At 41.7% G+C, this 19,699-nt stretch overlaps 1 protein-coding gene and 1 pseudogene across 1 annotated transcript in view; one reads left to right on the plus strand and one right to left on the minus strand.

Annotated features, from left to right (window-relative positions):
- Positions 1 to 18,854, minus strand: part of DERL1 (derlin 1) — a 27,835-nt gene extending 8,981 nt beyond the window's left edge. Inside the window, exons 1-5 of the mRNA XM_002926109.4 lie at positions 18,500 to 18,854; positions 7,056 to 7,167; positions 1,932 to 1,996; positions 868 to 894; positions 140 to 235 (exon numbers count right to left, since the gene is read on the minus strand). Coding sequence (XP_002926155.1) covers positions 140 to 235; positions 868 to 894; positions 1,932 to 1,996; positions 7,056 to 7,167; positions 18,500 to 18,652 — 453 coding nt within the window. The 5' untranslated portion in view covers positions 18,653 to 18,854. The remainder of the gene's footprint in view (positions 1 to 139; positions 236 to 867; positions 895 to 1,931; positions 1,997 to 7,055; positions 7,168 to 18,499) is intronic.
- LOC105240631 lies at positions 10,725 to 12,117 on the plus strand (annotated as a pseudogene).
- Positions 18,855 to 19,699: the final 845 nt, after the last annotated feature.

A 19,699-nucleotide genomic window follows, 5' to 3' on the forward strand; every position in this document is an offset into this window, starting at 1 on the left:
GGGGGGGGGGGCTGCCTATGGTACACTGCTCTGCAGTGACCTCTTCTGGACGAGTCAGAAAGTGCATCTCTGAGCTGAAGAGAAGAGGGATTTTGCAAAGACAAATGAAAAGGAAATTTTTCCAACTACGTGAAAGTACCTTAAATCGTGTTCCAAACCAAAATGATACAATCATGTCTCTATTCAGCTGGGCCCAGACATAAAGTACTGACATGATCAGAGGAATCATCAGCAACTACAAAAGAAGTCAACATGTAAAGACAAGGCTCCACAGGCACTTCAAACAGGCTCAGTGTGCATCTACTTTTTTTTTTTAACCTCTTCCCTACAAACAAATTCTCATTTGGCTATTCAAAAACCAAAAGAAATTCAATCATCAGAATTACAAACTGATCCTTTCAGTTAATCGATTATACAATGCATGCTACAGAATCCTGGGATAAAATATAATTATTTAGATGTATTCAGAAATATCAGGGTCAAGCTTGGTTATTTGAAAAAAGTAGACAGTAAAACTTTACTTACTGTATATTCTCAATTAAAAAAATACATAGCCACAAAAAAATTTTAAAAATTAAAAATTAAAAAAATTTTTTAAAAATTTAAAAAAATCCACAGAATACATAGAAAATGCTGGAGAACCATAACTCTCAACGTACAAACGTAACGAAGAAGCCAGAAATGAGCTAGGAAGTAATGGTTTAGATAATTCCAATAAGACCTTCAAAATAGAAGTTGCTGTAATTCTATAATTTCAAAATGCCACGTAAGTAACCACAGGGTTAATGCAATTTAAGCTTCTCTTGAAGGCCATTAATTATAAATTTGAAACATATAAAAGGGCAAATAGTTTCAAGGGACACTTACCTGCATATCCATTGCTAAGCCAGTAATCTTGGTTTACAAAGTTAAAGATCAGAAACAAAGCATTATGCACCTAGTATCAGTTCATTTCATTCCCGTGTTCTGAAAGAAAACTCTCTTCCATAGATCAGGTTGTTTAAAACATCTCAGAACACAAAGGTATCTAATAATCTCCATTATGAATATTCTATGATACTATACAATGACAAGGAAACACGAGAAGTGAATTGCTTCGGCCTATGACTCAGTTGGCCCCCTTGCATCCTCTTTGCCTTGCCCTGCATTTTAGCATCTCATCTTCAACTGGAACACAGAGATACCTGTGCCCTGAAACAAATAAGGATTCTACTCACATCGAGGGCTTCACAGCATGGCTGAGGTCTAGAATAATTTTTTTCCCCTTCCCTTAAAGGAGGGGAAAGGGCATCCAAAGTGCCACATGTCCTGGCTCCTGGCCAAGTTTCAATGGAAGCTAAGCCCCAGAGCAATGTTAAGCTCACCAACTGGGCACAGACCAAGCCATCACGCCCCCTCTGTTGCCCTCACCACCTGCGCAGGTCCGCAGCTGGAAGGCTGCTGTCAGCTGTGGCTGCGACACAGAGCCGAGCCGGGGCCTTTCCCAGAGCCAGGGCCTTATGGAGGCACCCAATTATCATGCAGGCCCCAAAGACGAGGACAGCAACGAAGTCAGAAAGGGATGCTGGTTGAAATTAATTTTCCGAGAAGGATCACAGATTCCAAAAGCTGTCTCATGGCATGGAATCTCTTTGTGCTGCAGTCAACAAGCTGTCACACATGAGAACACAGAGAACTGGGAACAAGAAGACGGACGGCAGTAAAATTCATCCAAATGTGGAAAACCCCACAACGGCAAGAGAATGCCATCACTCAAGGGCTCTGTGATTTACTACAACTTTAAAAACGAACTTTAATAATTTGTAATTATTAACTGTAGCAAACAAAGATGCAAATACTATAATTTGAACTGTTGTGTAGAATACGGTCTACTTCCCCAAACCTGAAAATAATGGTTTATTTCTGGCCCCACATAACAGACTAAAGGATACCACGATGCAAATCCAGTTAAAGAGGAGCATGAATAAATAGTCTGCCGGCCTCCCATCAAAAGCTCCTAGAAACAAAAATAAGCCAAATGTCATAGTTCAGAATTTCAGAACAAAGTGACTTCTATGTAGAAAAATACTTCAAAAAGTTATAGAAAAAGTCAAAATGAGAATATTTTTAAATTTCTCCTCTCAAGCAAAAAAAAAAACTTTTTAAAAATATCTAAAACCATGCCCTTGGGGCACCTGGCTGGCTCAGTTGGTAAAGCGTGCGACTCTTGATCTCGGGGTTATGGGTTCAAGCCCCACATTGGGTGAAGAGATGACTTAAAAATAAAACCTTTAAAAATAAATTTAACAAATAAATAAAACCATGTCCTCAATAAAGCCCTGAACCAGTCACCTAAGCAAGGCTAATCTGTGTTCTCCTAACTGAATTCCAGTAAGGGACAGGCTCCCCGACTACCACAGGCTAAGAGACCCACGGCGAAAGTCCGTTCCACAGGCTTCTGAGATTCCATCCCCTGAAGACCTCACAACCAGTGGGCCTCTCCTTCCCAGCTCTGCTCATGACCTGATGACACATCTGTGATCACTTGGGTAATCCTTTCCCCCTCCTCTAGACCATAAGCCCAGATGCGGAAGGAACCACATCTGCCTTGCCTACCACTGTGACTCCTCCTCTGGGAGCTTCTTACTGTTGTTGTTGTTAGATACACACACACACACACACACACACACACACACACACACACACTCTACCACTGGGTCTGATACTGGGCTTTCTGAAAAGATTCAATCCCTTCCTTCCAGCTTCCCTTCTAGCAAGGGAAAACAATGCTGGAGGAGAGGAGGGGTGGGGCCACAGCCAAACCTTCCCATAGCGTCTGACTCTTCATCTTCACACTACATCTGGGAGGTAGAAAGGAAAGACCCCCTTTCTACAGATGAGGGCAGAAAGTTACATGACCAGAGTCACATGGCTTGTTAGAAGCAGAACTCTAATACTAGTCTAGTGCCCTTGTTACTACACCGTATACCAGACTCTCTCTCAGTTCTGGACAAAATAATCAACACTGGTTTGGCTCTCCCTTCTCAGGGTGATTCCTCATGCCTTCAGTCGGAAGGCTAGAGAAGAGGCAGAGATAAAAAACAAATGACTGTAAGGTCACACTAGCTCAAACAGCTACCTTCCTTCCCCTGAACACCCCATCATAATGGCATGATAAAAACAGTCAATTAAAAAGAAACCCTAACAAGTATTAGAAAAGCAGGGGGAAATATTCATCTAAAAGAAAAGAAGTGGGGCGCCTGGATGGCTCAGTCGGTTAAGTGTCTGCCTTTGGCTCAGGTCATGATCCTGGGGTCCTGGGACTAAGCCCTGTGGCGAGCTCCCTGCTCAGCAGGGAGTCTGCTTCTCCCCCACCCTTTGTCCCTCCCCCACCCCTCCCCCTGCTCATGCTCTCTCTCTCAAATAAATAAAAAATCTTTTAAAAAAATAAATAAATAAAAAACAAAAAAAATAAAACAAGTTTCCAGCAGAAGCCTCTCCTTCTTTCCCCAGTGTGTCCTCTGGCATCTCAAAGGCACACTTTAGCCCCAGTGTTAAGGATGCTTAATGGTAGGGGATCCCTACGGATGAGTCAGAGCTGAAATTCTAACAGCACTTCTGAATTTTAGTAATAGTTGTGCTCTTCTTGATTTGGTTTCAGCTTTGTGATTTGTTTGGTTGCTTTTTTTTAAAGTAGGCTCCATGACGAAGATGGGGCTTAAACTCATGACCCCGGGATCAAGAGTCGCATGCTCTACCTGCTGAGACAGCCAGGCATCCCCACTGGCTCTGTGATTTCCAAGGATTCTTTGGACTAAATACTTGAACTATTGTATCATATAAACTATAGTACTATATTATTTGACAAGTTTGCAACTGGAAACTTACAAATTAACTGGTCTCAAGCCACAGTCTTCCAGGTCCAATCAGAAACCTCATTAAACAAGCCAACACTGCCGTACACCTAACTGAGTCAGGAAGGAAAAGGTGCAGGCGGCAAGCGTTTTGTCAGGACGTTAATACAAGGCTGTACGGTGCAGAGAAGACTGGGGATCAGCGAACCTGGGCTCCAGGCCTAGCTGTGTTATCTACAACAGCTTTGTGACCTTCAGGGCATGTCACCACCTCTCCAGACCATTATTTTCTTGTCTGTGAAATCTTACTTTAAAAGGACAGGCCTCAAAAGTTCCTCTTGATATGAATGTTCATAGCAGCCTTATTCATAACAGTGAAAAATGAAAACAAGTCAAACATCCATTAACTGATGGATAGAAAAATAAAACATGATAATTCCATACAATGGAGTCTTATTTGGCAATAAAGAGGAATGACGGGCTGATGCGTGCTACAGGGAAGAGCCTTGACACCACTACACTAAGTGAAAGAGGCCAGTCACATATTGTATGACTCCATCTCTAAGAAAGGTCCAGAAGAGGCAAATCTAAAAAGGCAAGAGTAGATTAGTGGGTGCCTAAAAGCTTAAGGGGAAGATGAGGTTGAGTAGAAATGGGGAGTGGCTTTTGATGGGTACAGGGTTTCTTTCCGTGGTGATAAAATATTCTAAAATTAACTGCAGTAATGACTGCACAACTCTATGAATACTCACCAAATTGTATGCTTTAAATGGGTGGAACTGTATAGCATTTGAATTATAGATCAATAAAACTTTAAAAAATGCCTCTCAGCTCTAGAACTTCAAAATGCTCTGCGACTGGAGAGTAGGGAAGGGGGGAAACTTATAAGGATTAAAGTAGACAAAAGAGATCAATGGGCTAATAATCCTGTAGGTCTTAAGTGTTATTCAGGTATTACAAATTAGTTATATTACCTGACTAGATAGTAGGGAAGGGTAATTGGGTTCCAGGATGTCAAGTAACCAAGAGAAAACAATTTATAAATAAAATGTGGTCATGGAATTATTATAATTTACATTTCATAACAGTATTATGATTATTTCTTAAGTCCTTGTGTTTCAGAGGTGAATACTGAAATATTTACGGATGAAACAATATGATGTCTGGCATTTCCTTCAAATAATCAGGGGTAAGGGGACAGACATGAATAGAAATCAAGTAAGACCAGGGATGAGATCACTGTTAAAGGTGAGCAGTAGTTAGGGGCACCTGGCTGGCTCAGTCGGTGAAGTGTGCAACTCTTGATGTCTGAGTCATGAGTTCGAGCCCCACACTGGTTATAGAGATTAAATAAATACTTAAAAAAAAAAAGTGAGCAATAGTTAAAAGAGGGTTCATGTAGACATGTAGACACACACTACCACGTGGATAAACCTTGAAAACATTCTACTAAGTGAAAGAAGTCAGTCACAGAAGGACTCTCAAAATGTCTCAAATACTCAAATCCATATGCATAGAAAGTAGCTCAGAGCTTGCCAGGAGCTTGAAGAAAGGGGGGATGGGGGATGGAGAGTAACTGCTTTGGGTTTTGGGGGGTTGATGAAGATGTCTTGAATTAGATAGTAGTGGTGGTTGCATAACACTGCAAACAGACTAAAGACCAAGGAACCAGGGTGCCTGGGTGGTTCAGAGGTTAAACATCTGCCTTTGACTCAGTTTATGATCTCAGGGTCCTGGGATCGAGCCCTGCATTGGGCTCCCTGCTCAGCGGGGAGTCTGCTTCTCCATCTCCCTTTGCCTCTCCCCCTGCTCATGCTTGCTCTCTCTCAAATAAATAAAATCTTAAAAGAAAAAAAACAACAACAGAACCATACACTTTAAAATGGTTAAAACTGTCATATTTTTGTTATGTGAATTTTCTCAATAAAAAGGAAAACAAATGTTCATTAACCTTTCTCACTACTTTTGTGTACATTTGGAATTTTTCCATAACAAAATGTTTAAAAATCGGTCATGGGCCATCCACACTTAGAGTTTACTACTGATGCAAAAACAAAATTACTCCAACAGCTTAGTCCTCAATGAAACTGTAACAGAGGAGTAGAATGTGAAGCAAGTCAGCATCATTATCAGGCCCAATTGGGACAGGGGAGAATAAAAATCATGTATTCTGGGGGCTTTAAGGACCAAACTGAGATGTGGTGGTGAGAGTCTCGCTGGTCAGTTTTAGCTCCGCTCAGACACTTCACTTCCCTGAATAAGGGGATGGGTTAGGTCCCTTCCAGTGGTAACAATGTGTCAGCGACCTGACACTTTGTATTAATGTAATGATTTTCTTTCTTAAAAGCACCTTGTACAAATGCCAATTTAAGGAAAAATCATTTTTGACACCAAATGCCCATCCTTCTACTTCCCTGCAGTTATGAGATTGATTCGCAATTCTCAAACTGACTTAGATTTAAGGGTGGTTCAGAATTCTCTATCCTGAGCTAAAAGCTAGCAGGTTTATAAAGTCTCTGGAGTCAGCCAACCTTTTCAAAATCATTTAGGCTTAACGAAATTATGTTCACGTTTTGACACAGCAGAATCAATTTATTGCTTCGCAGTATAAGCAACTCAGAACAGCATATACGGTATTGCACAAAGAAACAAGTGACAATTCACAAAGAAACTTTTAAGAAAAGATTTTTGTAAAAAGCTTATCGATAACATCATATGGGTAGTTATATCTGACAGACCACCATATTATTAAATCCCACCTATGTATTTTACAAGTGAGTGATTCGATCACAGAGAACAAGGCTTTCACAGCATAAAGGAGTGTTTTCAACCCCAATGTGGGAGATGTACACACTTCAGCCCAATGGTGCAATAAAGGACAAGGACCAACACATGACAGAAATGAGATGTCAAATGTAAGTGAGAGGCACACAGCTCAGCCACGAGGGACAAGGTGTGGACAAGATGTGTAAAGCTCCGGTTTTCTACTTTTTCACTGATAAAATAGTGACACTGTTACCTATGCCTCATGATGATGTTGTGAGGATTAAAAAGCAAGTCATCCCAGCACCGAGGACAGTCTTGGCATCAGTACAACTTACTGAGCATTTGCCACTGTTATGCCACTTCCTAGGCCAACTGCCCTCCAAATTCTTCCAATACATAAACATGAACCAGTAAATTAGACAGAAACAAATCTTAAAACAACTATGGATAACATACCTGTTTCAAGTCGTGTAGAATACTGATATAAGAAATATAAATTGACCAAATAAAGAAATCCAGTTCCTGGACCCACAGGGAAATAAAAGGTAGCAGTGATTGGCCTCCAGATCTGTCCAGATTAAAACAGACACAGCGGTTAGTTTCCTAAGCCTGGTTATTATTATTTTTTTTTTAACTAAACAAAATTCACCCTCGCAAAACATTCTCCTCTGTGATGAAGGCTACCAAAGGGACAGCACCAATATAATTCAAGAAAACTGAAGAAGAGCTCTTATCAGCTACAATCATATCAATTTGCAAATCGATGGAATAAAATATTATAATACAAGCAAAAAATACTTCTAGCCAAGTTGAAAAAAAATCAATACTATAGAAATACATGGTTAGTCTTTACTGGGATAAGGCATACAGTTAGGCCTGCCAAAACTGAATTATAAAGACAATTTCCAACAGGACAGTAATATCTCGATGTAGGAAAAAGAATATACTGGGATGAGAAACCTTGCCAGAAAATGTCATATTCAAAAGGCAAAAGTAAAATAGAAATTTTTGTATTCAAAGCCCCGGGCTATTTAGGCAATATGGATAGAAGATTTCACAATATTAATTTTCCCTCCCCCACCAAAAATAAAAAATTACAGAAAGGTCTACAGTGAGAAGTAAGCCTCCCTCCTGACCCTCATCTCCCAATTCCCTTCAGCAACAGCAATCAGTTTCATGTATTTCTTTCAATAAATAACATTATATGTTACTACTGTTCCTCCCTTTTCAACCTATCTTACATTACACAGTTCTATACCTTGTTTCAGTCCCTTGAAGGGATATTTTTGCTGGCTTTATAGTATTCCTTTTATGTGAACGTCCCAAATTCGTTTACGCTGTTACAATGCCACAGTGCATATTCTCCATTACCTTCTTTATACACGTTCATGTAGGATAAAATCTTGTGAGTTAATCTGCTAAATTCACAGACATTTGCGTTTAATTTTGGTAGATACTGCCAAATGCCTACAAAAATATTTAACTGACTTACACTTTCTTCTTACAACATAGATTAATGCCTGTCTTCCCTCCATGCCCTCACCATTTAGTGTATTCTATATTTACCATTACTTTTTTAAAACTTTAGCATTTCCTTTCTCCATTTTTCTGCTAGATTTGCATTTCTTTATATATTACGGAAATTCCCCTTTCTCATTGTTGCAAATATTTTCTGATCTGTCATTAAATCTATGCTTTGATGGTATTCTTGCCGTATTTTGACATGTAGAAGTGCACATTTAATGTAGGCAAATGTATCCATCAGGTATATCCGCTCACAAGCTACTTCTCCACTCTAATAATATTCAAGCCTTCACAGTTTACTGTAACACATTCCCCGTTCATCTCAGGAGTGAGGAAGAGATCCAACCTCTTTTTCTAGATGGTCACTCAGCTTTCCCAATTCCATTTACAGAGTAACCCATACTTTCTCCATTGATTTGAAAAGCTACTTTCATCATATATTTATTTCCTTTTGCAGTAAAGTCTCTTATATTAAAGTGCTATCCTGTTTAGAATTGACTTCTTATACCAATATCAAACTACTTTAATTTCTAGTCTTACAGTATGTTACAGTATCTGGTAAAGTTACATGATTAATCCCTGTCCCATTTTTCTTCCCCATTTGTCTTGATTTTCTTGGCTGGTCACAATATTTTATTTTCCTAAAGAACTAGAGCCGGCATCTTTCTTCTATCAATGTGATACAATTCCTAAACAGGAAGAAGTCTTTCACAGCTTTTATAACTTTTGTATGGAGCTCTGCTCTCTATCTCTTTTTATACCCAACCACCAAAGCTGAATTACCTTATCATTTGTAATATTAGCTGAGTTACCTAATTGTCTGTAATACCAGAAAACTGAGCCTCTTGGGCTTTCTAACTATACAACTCCATCTGTGAATAAAATTTTGTATTTTATTCCATTTCTTGTCTAATTCACTGGCTAGCACCCCCAGAACAATGTTAAGTAATAGTGGTTGAGGTAGATGACCTTCCCAGCCCATAGGAAATACCAGCATAATGCTGCCTTTGGCCTTACTACATAAGCAGGAAAGACAGGACCCCTGCGTCAACGGGTTCTCAAGCAGTGGGTATCCAAAGAAGCAAAAGAGTGATCACAACGGAGGGGAAATTTGGTCTTGGAAAAATGAATACAAAGTCCGAAAGAACTGCCAGAACACAATAAATAAACAGGTATTGCTGACAATTTGGGTGTGGCTGGAACAGAGGCCATCAGCTGTGGGGCCTGGCTGGACACCGAGCTGCCAAGTTAGACATTTCTCCAACTGCAGGAATGTGACCCTCACAGCTCTATTCTGTGGAAGAAAATGCACTTTGTGGCACACCCAAAAGGGTGACTTTCCAAGAACCCTGTATTAAACCAGTAAAACAAACTAGGGGAAAACTCATTTTGATTTATTCACAATACCACAGATGAAGTAGAGTTTAGTAGAAAGAACACCAGAAATGATGTGAGAAGACCTAGCTGTAAGTCCTGGCTTAGGGGCTAACTCCCAGCCCCGACATCCATCTGTAAAAGGGGAATGGTCTGCTAATACTTGCCCTATTTTGCTTAGTGGTTAAAAACAACAACAACAACAACAACAAAAAACTTTAGTACTCTTCTAGTCATTTACATGCAATGACTCAGGAGATAAGACTTTAAAGTTGAAGAAACAGAAAGAGAAAAGGTTAAATAATAGCTAGTAAGTGATGGAGCTAAAATTTTATCCCAGACAGCTTGACTCGAGAGTTTATAACACAAAACCCTTATTCTTTACAACGTCTCTCACAAGTGATATCATTATCATGAGGTAAAATCACAATTAGTAAACATTATAAGTTCTACTGTGCTTTATAAGCCTGATTCTCCCTGCTTATGAAAAGCACTAGGAGCAAAGACCAGAAGCAAGCAAGCCCTGGCCTTGGCCCTTAAGTAGCCCTGGGCCCTTGGAAGAGTCTAGACCTTTGCGACAGTGTCTTCATCTACCCAATGATGTCTGCCTTCTGACTCCACCTTCCTTATTTCCAGATTTTGTAAAAGGCAGGAATTAAGAAAGTGGATTTTTCTTTTTAAAAAAAAAAAAAAAAAAAAAGGTATGTGTGGGTGTATGATTATTATACTCTTTTAGGAGCCACACACTGACATGGTTTTTTACAAATTCCCATTTTAAGCTACTTCCATATTCCTGTAAGTTACTCAGGGCCTGATTTTGGAAAAGAAACCCTGGTTTTTTCCGACTATATCTTTCACTAACACTGACGACATGACACTATTTTTAGCCACTGTGTGCACCTGTGCTTTGGAAATCAGTGTCTGTCAAAATACCTCACTTCTTTTCCCCGTTCATTAAGCTTACCCTTGAGTTACACTTGGCTTTCACTGATCTAAGAGACTTAATATTATTTTTGTATTACTTTAAAATTATAATTTAAAAACACCAGGAGAGAGCTTATCTCTTCAGAAAAACACGATGTAATAATACTTCTGAAATCCCCACTGAAGGTGCCTAGCTAAATCCCCTCCTTTCCTCTGATGTGTAAATAGTTAGGATAAGAAAATGGCTTTCCTTTCAGGGCTGGGAGAGGTTGGAGGCCCCGTTTTCAACCCTGGAAAGCCTCCATGGATCCCATAAAGGGCAACCAAGTGCAGCACCAAGAGAGCAGGGCCTGCAGGCATAAGGGGGAGGGGAGCAGTTCGTTTTCACCCCACAGTACCCCATCATCACCCCAGCTTTTTCACGATGAAAGCTGGGCCCTCATGAGAGTTTAGGTGATTTGCCCAGAGCTCCCCACTTCAAAGCAAGAAGCCCACATCTTCACCGGCAATATAAGGTCTTCAGAATGGGAGAAGACACTGCTCTTTAAGTTACTAGTCCAAACCTTCTGTTGAGAGAGTGGGCTGCAGCCATCCTTGAACTAAAAATCTCCCAAACAATCTGCTACTGAAATCATTACAAATGCTACCCAGAGTCTAAAGTGGGGGTTTTTAAAGTACCAAAAACAAAGACTTTCCCTGAAACAGTATGGACTGATTGATTTGGAGTTAACTCTACACAGGTCACCAAACAAGAGGGGGAACACCCATGTGACAAATGCTGATGTTAGCTAAGTGTGGGTCCTTTTTTTTTTTTTTTTGACATCCTAGGTAGGCAAGAAAAACAAAAGAAAGGCACTCAGTTTCAACTGCGGACTTTAAAAGAGCTATCAGAGGGGGCGCCCGGGTGGCACAGTTGTTAAGCGTCTGCCTTCGGCTCAGGGTGTGATCCCAGCGTTCTGGGATCGAGCCCCACATCAGGCTTCTCTGCTATGAGCCTGCTTCTTCCTCTCCCACTCCCTCTGCTTGTGTTCCCTTTCTCGCTGGCTGTCTCTCTCTGTCAAATAAATCAATAAAATCTTAAAAAAAAAAAAAAGAGCTATTAGAAGCCATCCATTTCAGAAACAAGAGTAGGGAGTGAACACGGGGAAGCAAAAGAAAGCAAGGAAGTATGGAACCATGAAGCAAATGCTTAGTCTCCGAGATCAGAAGCTTAAAGAGAAGTATAGATTAAAACCTAAAAAGAAAGATCCCAGTGTACTCAAGGAAAGAGAAGTCCCCCAACATCCTTCCTGCTTATTTTTCCAATACAACACACAGCTGGGCCATCCTGACCACATCCTAGTTGATACCAACTTTATCAACTTTTCCATTCAAGCCGAACTTGACTTGGTACAGTCAATGATGGACTGTCTGTATGCCAAGTGTATCCCTTGTATAACTGACTGTGTAATGGCTGAAACTAAGGAACTGGGGCAAAAGTATCGTAGTGGCTCTAAGAATTGCCAAGGATCCAAGATTTGAACCATTACCATGCACATGCAAAGGAACCTATGCAAATGACTGCTTCGTACAGAGAGTAACTCAGCACAAGGGTTACACTGTGGCCACAGTTAACTAGGACCGTAAACAAAGGATGGGAAGATCCCTGGAGTTCCCATCATACATTTCTAACCAGAGGTACTTGCTCAGTATATGAAATAAAGAAAATGAGGCACAGGAAGCATACAAACAAAAGCACGGAAACATGGATGTTACATGGAATGACTGCTTCGCCTGCTCAGACAACTACCAGAAGGTTTTTCTAACTAGAACACAGGGGAAAGAGATCTGTACCCACATCTGAGGCTCCAGAGGTAGGAGGTGGCTGGGAGTGGCCTTATATGACATGCTAAAGGGTTTGGACTTGATTGTGAGGTCAACAGGAGCTTACTAAAATTTTAATTAAGGTGCATAACAGGATTGGATTAAGATATTTTAAATGATCACAAGGTAGTATAAGAATAGACAAACAGATCACTGAAACAGAACAGAAAATTCATAAACAGACTGATATATTTATGGCAAGTTGGTATATTATCAAGGTAGTATTTCAAATCTGTGGGAAAAGGAAATTTTATTAGAAGGCCAAATAGTGTGCAGTAATTCTTAGTGGGGTTAGAATCCTAATTCCACCAGTTACTGTCTGTATGAACCGGGCACAGTACGTAACCATTTGGCGCCTTCCTTGCTCCCTCTTTAAAATGTGTTGTCTAATCGTCAAAACAATCCTGATAAGGTGGGATGAAATCGAATAATCCATGACACAATTTAAGTATTGTTCAGTAAATGTCAGTGATTATTGCATTAAAAAAAAAAGAAGCAGCCATTCATTCTACTCCTAGGTATGTACTCAATAGAAATGCATGCCTGTGTTCACCAAGACATGTACTGGAATGTTCACAACACTATTCATCATGGCCAAAACTGGAAACTAAGCAAAAGGCCCATTACCAGTAGAATGGGTAAATTGATGGTGGTCTATGGTAATCTATAACCACGTGCAACAATACAGGTGACTCATACACACTGTTAAAAAGAGACCAGACACAGAAGAATATATACTGTAAGATTTCACTTACAGAAAGTTTAAAAAAAAAAATGGCAAAAATAATCTGTGATACTAAAAGGCAAGATAGTAGTTACCCTTAGAGGGGGTAGTTATCAGAAGGGAATTGTCGGAAGGTTTGGGGGGTATTGGTAATGTTCTGCTACTTGATCTGGGTGCTGGTCATATACAGGTATCCAGTTTTTAAAAATTCAACCAAGCTAGAAATATATAAAACATACACCTTACTTCCTGTATACTATAATTCCATAAAAAGTTAAAAAACAAAGCTGTGATCTAATGGACAACCTCATCTACAGACCACAGCACAACCGTCTGAGGTGGACAGGACTGTTAAGGAAAGTTTTTAAAGCTGTACATACCAAAACACTAACCACTAAAGCTCTAATCCAAACCTTGAGGCTACTTCTATGCTCAGCCTATAGACTAAGTTCATCTCTCTTCCAGTTATGTGTATAATAGGTTTCTCTTCCCCAATACTTTTTTTTAAACTTTATTATTTTTTAATTCAATTAATTAACATATAGTGTATTATGAGTTTCAGAGGTAGAGTTCAGTGATTCCTCAGTCTTATGTAACAACCAGTGCTCATTACATCTCATGCCCTCCTTAAGGTATTTACCCCAAAGACACAAATGTAGTGATCCGAAGGGGTACCTGCACCCCAATGTTTATAGCAGCAATGTTCACAATAGCCAAACTATGGAAAGAGCCCGAAGTCCATCAACACATGGATAAAGAAGATGTGAGATACAGATATAGATATATATATATAATGAAATATTACTCAGCCATGCCCCATACTCTCTTAAGTTACTCTGCTACGGTTGCTGTCATCAGGGTTAAAGGTAATAACATAAGCAAAAGCTTGGCAAATATAAGCACAAGGCCAAATCTGTGATTTGGCTAGTGCCCAATCTCTTATGATTCCTGAAAACAAATCATTGAAATTGAGAGTTCATCTCTTCTCACCTAAAGTCGGGATGCTTTTAAGGGGGCAAAATAAGGGATAATAATTCAGCAGTTACATTTCAATTTCAGTTACAAATTAAAATTAGAAATCTTCCTGCCCAGAGAGAAAAGGCAGTGATGGCAGGAATTATTACTAGCTAGTAAATAAAAATGGGCACTGTTTTTGAATAGATTATTTACCAGACTATTTACTGGGCACTTTACGTTTTTCTATAATTTTTACATAACAGAGGCATGAAGTGCAGAACATACCTCCTCACTTTGAGGATACTCGTTTTTGTGTTTCTGAAACTAGGATATGGCTTACAATCAATATATTCATTCGATGGAATTTCTACTGTCCCATCCTTCCCAAAAGTTGTATTAAGTTGATGGAGCACCTTATAAACAATGGAGTTAGATCAGAGTTCATATGGTGTTAAACTATCCTCACTTTTAGTTTAACAAAATTGAGCCTCAGAAAGGATAAGTAAGTAACATGCCTGAGGGCAGAGAACTAGTAAGGGTCTGAGCCAGGCCTGGGGAACCATGACTCAACTACTTGAAATCCCATGTTCTTTCTATTTTAAGGGAAAGTAGATAACTGATTTGGAAGAAATCACCCTCGAGAATGTTTGCTAAACACTGAACTGTGTATTTTGGTAGATACTATGCGAAGGAGTTGAACGAGACAGCTCAGAACTATCTTTGACTCACTGAAGTAGAAACCGTATCTGCAGCTGTCTACCAACCGCAGTGATACTTGTCCCCATCGGATGCCTGTGGGAGCTGAATAAGCTAGCACGGGAGTACAATACACATGGAAGGGGGCAAAGCTTATTCCGTCCAAAGAAACCAGCAGCCCCGGGAGACATAACCTCGGAAACTAGGAAATTGCCGTCTCTCTCCTAGTTAATCAAAGACCCATACCAAGACATTTCATCATCATGAACTACTTGATGGATGAGTGTTACATGTGAGGGACTAGGAATTTTGGACAACAGCCTAGTGCGTCTTAACACCCCTACCCAAACTAAGTAAATAACATTTTAAATGCTGCAGTTCCAAACCAACAAGCTACTCAGACCAGACCTGAAGATAAGGAGGAGAAGTGACTTTCATTACTTCCAACGTGAATCCATAATTCTAAATCAATCATCCCCAATTTTTTTTAAGCTGTTCAAGACTCAGCTTCTAAGGAAAAGATGAGCCTCTAGCAGAAAGCACATCACACGCTGTTTGTCACACATCTGCCTCTCACATGCAGTTTTTCCTTCAACTGCTTCGTTTGCAAATGAGTTCCTCCAGGTGGGTCTGAAAGCTAAATTTGTCCAGAACGGGTAGGAGCCAGAGGAGCGGAAAGAAGATACAGACATTGGCCTTTTCCCACATGGACAATCAGCAGGCTGTCCTGCTCCCAGCAGCTTCTCCCTGGTCTTGGGATAAGCCCCAATGCAACAACGTGAGGAAGACGGGAGAAGCATGGGAGCTGGGACATGAGTGAGGATTCTAACAATCAAGTCACCGCTGTCAATATTTACCTGAGTCTCTTAGATAAGCTTTCTTATTTTACTCGTCTGACTACAAAAGTGAGCAAGATTTTGCAAGGAGGGTCAAAGAGTCCGTTTTGACCAGATCCTTCTCCCGAAAGGATTTACCACCACTGCTCCTCATGTACGCACATGACCCAACATGTACTCACCAGGCCCAAAGTGCACAACATTCACTGGGTCACAAATAATTACCAAAGCAAATAAATAGAAAACAGTGTGCAATTCTGGCTGCGGGCTCAAATCATGTTCTAATATCCAACTGCCTACTTAACTTCCACATTTGGATGCCTAAGAAGCATCTCTAGACTTAACATGGCCAACACAGAACTCCTCATGCACGCCTTCCCCCGCCCCCAAACCTCTGCCTTCCTAAACATTTCCCATCTTGGTAAAGGGCTCCGCCATCCACTGTGGAAACAGTGACATCTCTGAGTGCTGCTGCTGTCAGCCATTCCCCCTGCACATCCATTCAGCAACAACCTTGGCCACTCAACTCCCAAATCCATTCACTTCTATCTTCGCGGCCACCCTGGCCCAAAACATCATCTCTTGCCTTCTAAAGTGATTCCTCCCTCTCCCTCATTGCACATGTCAAGTCCATCCCACAGAGCCGTCAAATCAATCTTGTCAGTCCTCTGTTCAAAATGCTCCAAAGCCTTCCTGGTGTCTTCAAAATAAAGTTCAAACCACAAAGCCCTGTACGATCCAGGCCCGGGCTACCTTTCCATCTCTGCTTTATCGTACTCACCCCTCGTTACTTCTATCTTCATCTACCAATCCTCATCCCTATAACTGACTCTGGACTACCCATCCAGTCTTCCCTCTGTTTCTAGGCCCTGCCTCTCAGCCTTCCACTTACTATTTCTTCTTCTCAGAACGTTGTCCCGAGAGCCAGATCTTCCCCAAAGCTGGCTCCTCAGCATTCAGATTTCAGTTCAGATATCTTCTCTGAAGCCTTTCTGGAACACTCTATCAAATGTTAAGTCACTCTCTATCACACACCTCTCTCTCACTTTCTTCACTGGAGCTGGGACTTTCTGTCCTCGTTACTATTGTGGGTCCAGTGCCCAACACTAGTAAGTGCCAATTATTTCCATGCATTCAACCAACATGAAAGCACCTGCTATGTGCCAGGCACTATTCTAGGTAACAAAGACAGCGGTAAACAAGTCAGGGATCTGGCTCTCATGGAGCCCGATTTTCTGAAGGGAAGCCGACTAACAGATGCCAACAGGTGATACATAGCAAGTAAAATTAAGGATAAGGGAGAAGGAGTGAAGGAGGGTACTATTTTATGCAGGGCAATCCGTAAAGCCCTGCCAGTAAGGTGACACTGGGGAAGAGACTTGAAGAAGGTAAGGAAGTAATCATGGTTATCTTCCTCAGAGAAACAGCATACGCTAACGACCTGAGGAGAGTGAGTTGGCTGCTGAAGGAACAACAAGAATTCCACCGTGGAGCCTAATGTGCGAGGAAGGTGGAGAGTGGTAAGAGAGAAAGTCAGAGCAGCGGTAGGGGGCCTTGCAGGCCACTGAAAGGACTTGAATTTTACCCATCTGAGTTGAGAAGACATTGGAAGGTTCGGGGCAGAGGACTGACTGACTTGGTTTCTGTTTTAAAAGGATCACTCTCCAGCTGTCTAGAGAAAAGACAGAAAAGAACTGAGCTGGAAAGATAATGGCTTGCAATGGAGAATGAAAAGGGACATATACTCTGGATATATGTCTAAAGTACAGCAAACAACTAACTGGCAAATGGTGGGATGTGGGAGAAAGAGAAGCAAAGATGATTCTATAACTACTAGTTTGAGCTCCTGTAATAACGGAATTGCTATATACTTCTAGGGCAAAGGAAAAAGGGTATCCGGTTTGGGACATTTTAAATTTGAGATGCCCATTAGTCATCCGAGTGGTAATTCCAAACAGCCAGTTGGAAATCAGGAGATAGATCTGGACTGAAAATACGTAAATTTGTATTTGAGAGTCTTCAGTGTATAGAAAGTATTTAACGCCATGGAGCTAAATGAGATCACCTACAGCTGGGGAGAGGGTAGAGAAAAGGTCCTAAAACTGATCCCTGGGGCACATCACAACATTTAAAGATCAGGAAGATAAGGAACCAGCAAAAGAGACTATGGAACAGCCAGTAAAGAGGGGGAAGACAAGACAGTGTTATCCACATGTCAACTAATGTGCTCAAATTAATGTCTGATCTTAGTATCTGACGAGCCACTAATTAAAGATCTAAATCACAGAATCCAGTGAATAAACATCATCTCTGGGAAACTAATATTTTCTTGTCACAAATTCTCTGGACAGTTTCCTTCATGCTTAAACAAATAACCACGCTTTCTATTTCTGGACCAATTTACTCTTTACTCAGTCCTTCATACATTCAACTACTACATGCCAGACACCAGGTAGGGACTGAGTTAAACGCAGATAAACAACTCTTTGCATCTGACCTCAAACCACTCTCACAAAGAAACAAACAAACAAACAAAAAAACAAAATTCCATTAACACAAGAAGAACTGGATGTTGAGTAAGTTGACAACCACATGGCACCCACGTGGGTGGCAGAGCAAGTTCAGAGGGCACCCGCTCCAGGGGGACCCAAGCTGCTAATCACCGGTGTCCAAAAGATTAACAACTATCACAGAATTACCTTCCCACTGTCTCCTTCTCTGCATGCGGAGGGCGGGCAGCATAGTCTTAGAAGGGCGAAATCAGTCCCTTCCTACCAACCCAAACCCACTTCTCCAGCCATCCCGGCCCCAGCTCCAAACCCCCTCGCCTCCACCCCGCCTCCACCCCGCCCCCAGACCACAGGACCCGCCCTAAACCGCTGGAGCGGTCGCACTACAAATCCCACCAGGCACCGCGCGCCTGCAACAGGCCGGTCTACGCTCTGCCGCCGCCGGGCCTCCTGGGACCTGCAGTCTCCACTCCCCTCGTCGCTGGTCAGTACCTGGAAGCGATAGAGGAAGGCTTCGGGCCAGAGAAAGAAATAGGCCGGGCTGATGAGACCGAGTTTGCCGACCAAGGGCACCGCAACAGTGGCGGCGAACCAATAACGCGTGATGGCCGGAATGCTCCTGAACCAGTCCCCGATGTCCGACATCTTCACCTTTTAAGTGGCCAGAATGCGCACAGCCGCCCGACCCCCCGTCCCCTGACCCCTCACGATACGGCCCGCTCCGCGAGTGGAAGGTGTCGAGGCGGAAGCCGCCCAAGCCACGGATAAAAAGGCGGAGATGGGCGGACGTGGCGCCACCGAATTCGGACGAGCGAGGGAGAGTTCGAAGGCGAAACTTCCCCTTCCGGCGGCAGCGGAAGACGTTAACCAGAAGTCCCGCCGCTTAAAGGGCAAGCACAGATTTTGCCACAGGGCTGAAGCTCGGCAGACCGGGGGCGGAGCGGGGCGAAGACACGACTGGTGGGAAACAGTGGTTGCCAGGGGCAACGGTAAATACTCCAGCCAATGGCGAGGCTGAACGCCTGCTACAGAGTTCAAGCCGGATGTGTAATCCAGGTGGGTCTTATCGGAAGGTGTTTAAAAAGGAAGGAGGAAAATAAAGTACATAGTTCCTCATTTGTTCTTGCAGTCTACAAATGTTTGTTGAGGGCTTATTAGGTGTGAGGTAAGGTTCTAGACACCGGGGATCCTGCGACTGTCAGAGCTGTCGTGGTACCTTCTCTCCTGGAGATTAGATTCTAATGGGGATAGACAACTACTAAATAAGTGATTTAGGTAATTTCGGAGAGTGGAAAAAAAATAAATATAAAATAGGATGATGCGGTAGAGTGATGGGGTGGGGGTAGGGGAGTGTGGGAAAGATGGCTACTTTAGATGAGAATGGTCAGGGAGAACTTCTTGGTTGAGGTCATGCTTGAGCTGAACCACCCCCCTACCGCCCTCCCCGCCCCCCAGGCAAAGAACTGGGGAGTTTTCCACGTGGAGAAAACAGCCACTCCAACCAGCTTGGAATGTTGGAGGGACTGAAAGTAGAAATGATCTTAACTATCAAGTAAGATTTAAATTAAAAGGAGATGAGAATCCATCTTGCTCTTAAAAGAATCTGTAAAAAGATAGAGAGATGGAACTTTAACTGTTGTCTTCAGATGTAGGCCCTGCAGTTTAAGTTTGATTACGCTTAAAAAAAAAATG

This window comes from Ailuropoda melanoleuca, chromosome 9 (genome assembly GCF_002007445.2).
Source record: "Ailuropoda melanoleuca isolate Jingjing chromosome 9, ASM200744v2, whole genome shotgun sequence".
In the NCBI taxonomy this organism is placed as follows: domain Eukaryota; kingdom Metazoa; phylum Chordata; class Mammalia; order Carnivora; family Ursidae; genus Ailuropoda; species Ailuropoda melanoleuca.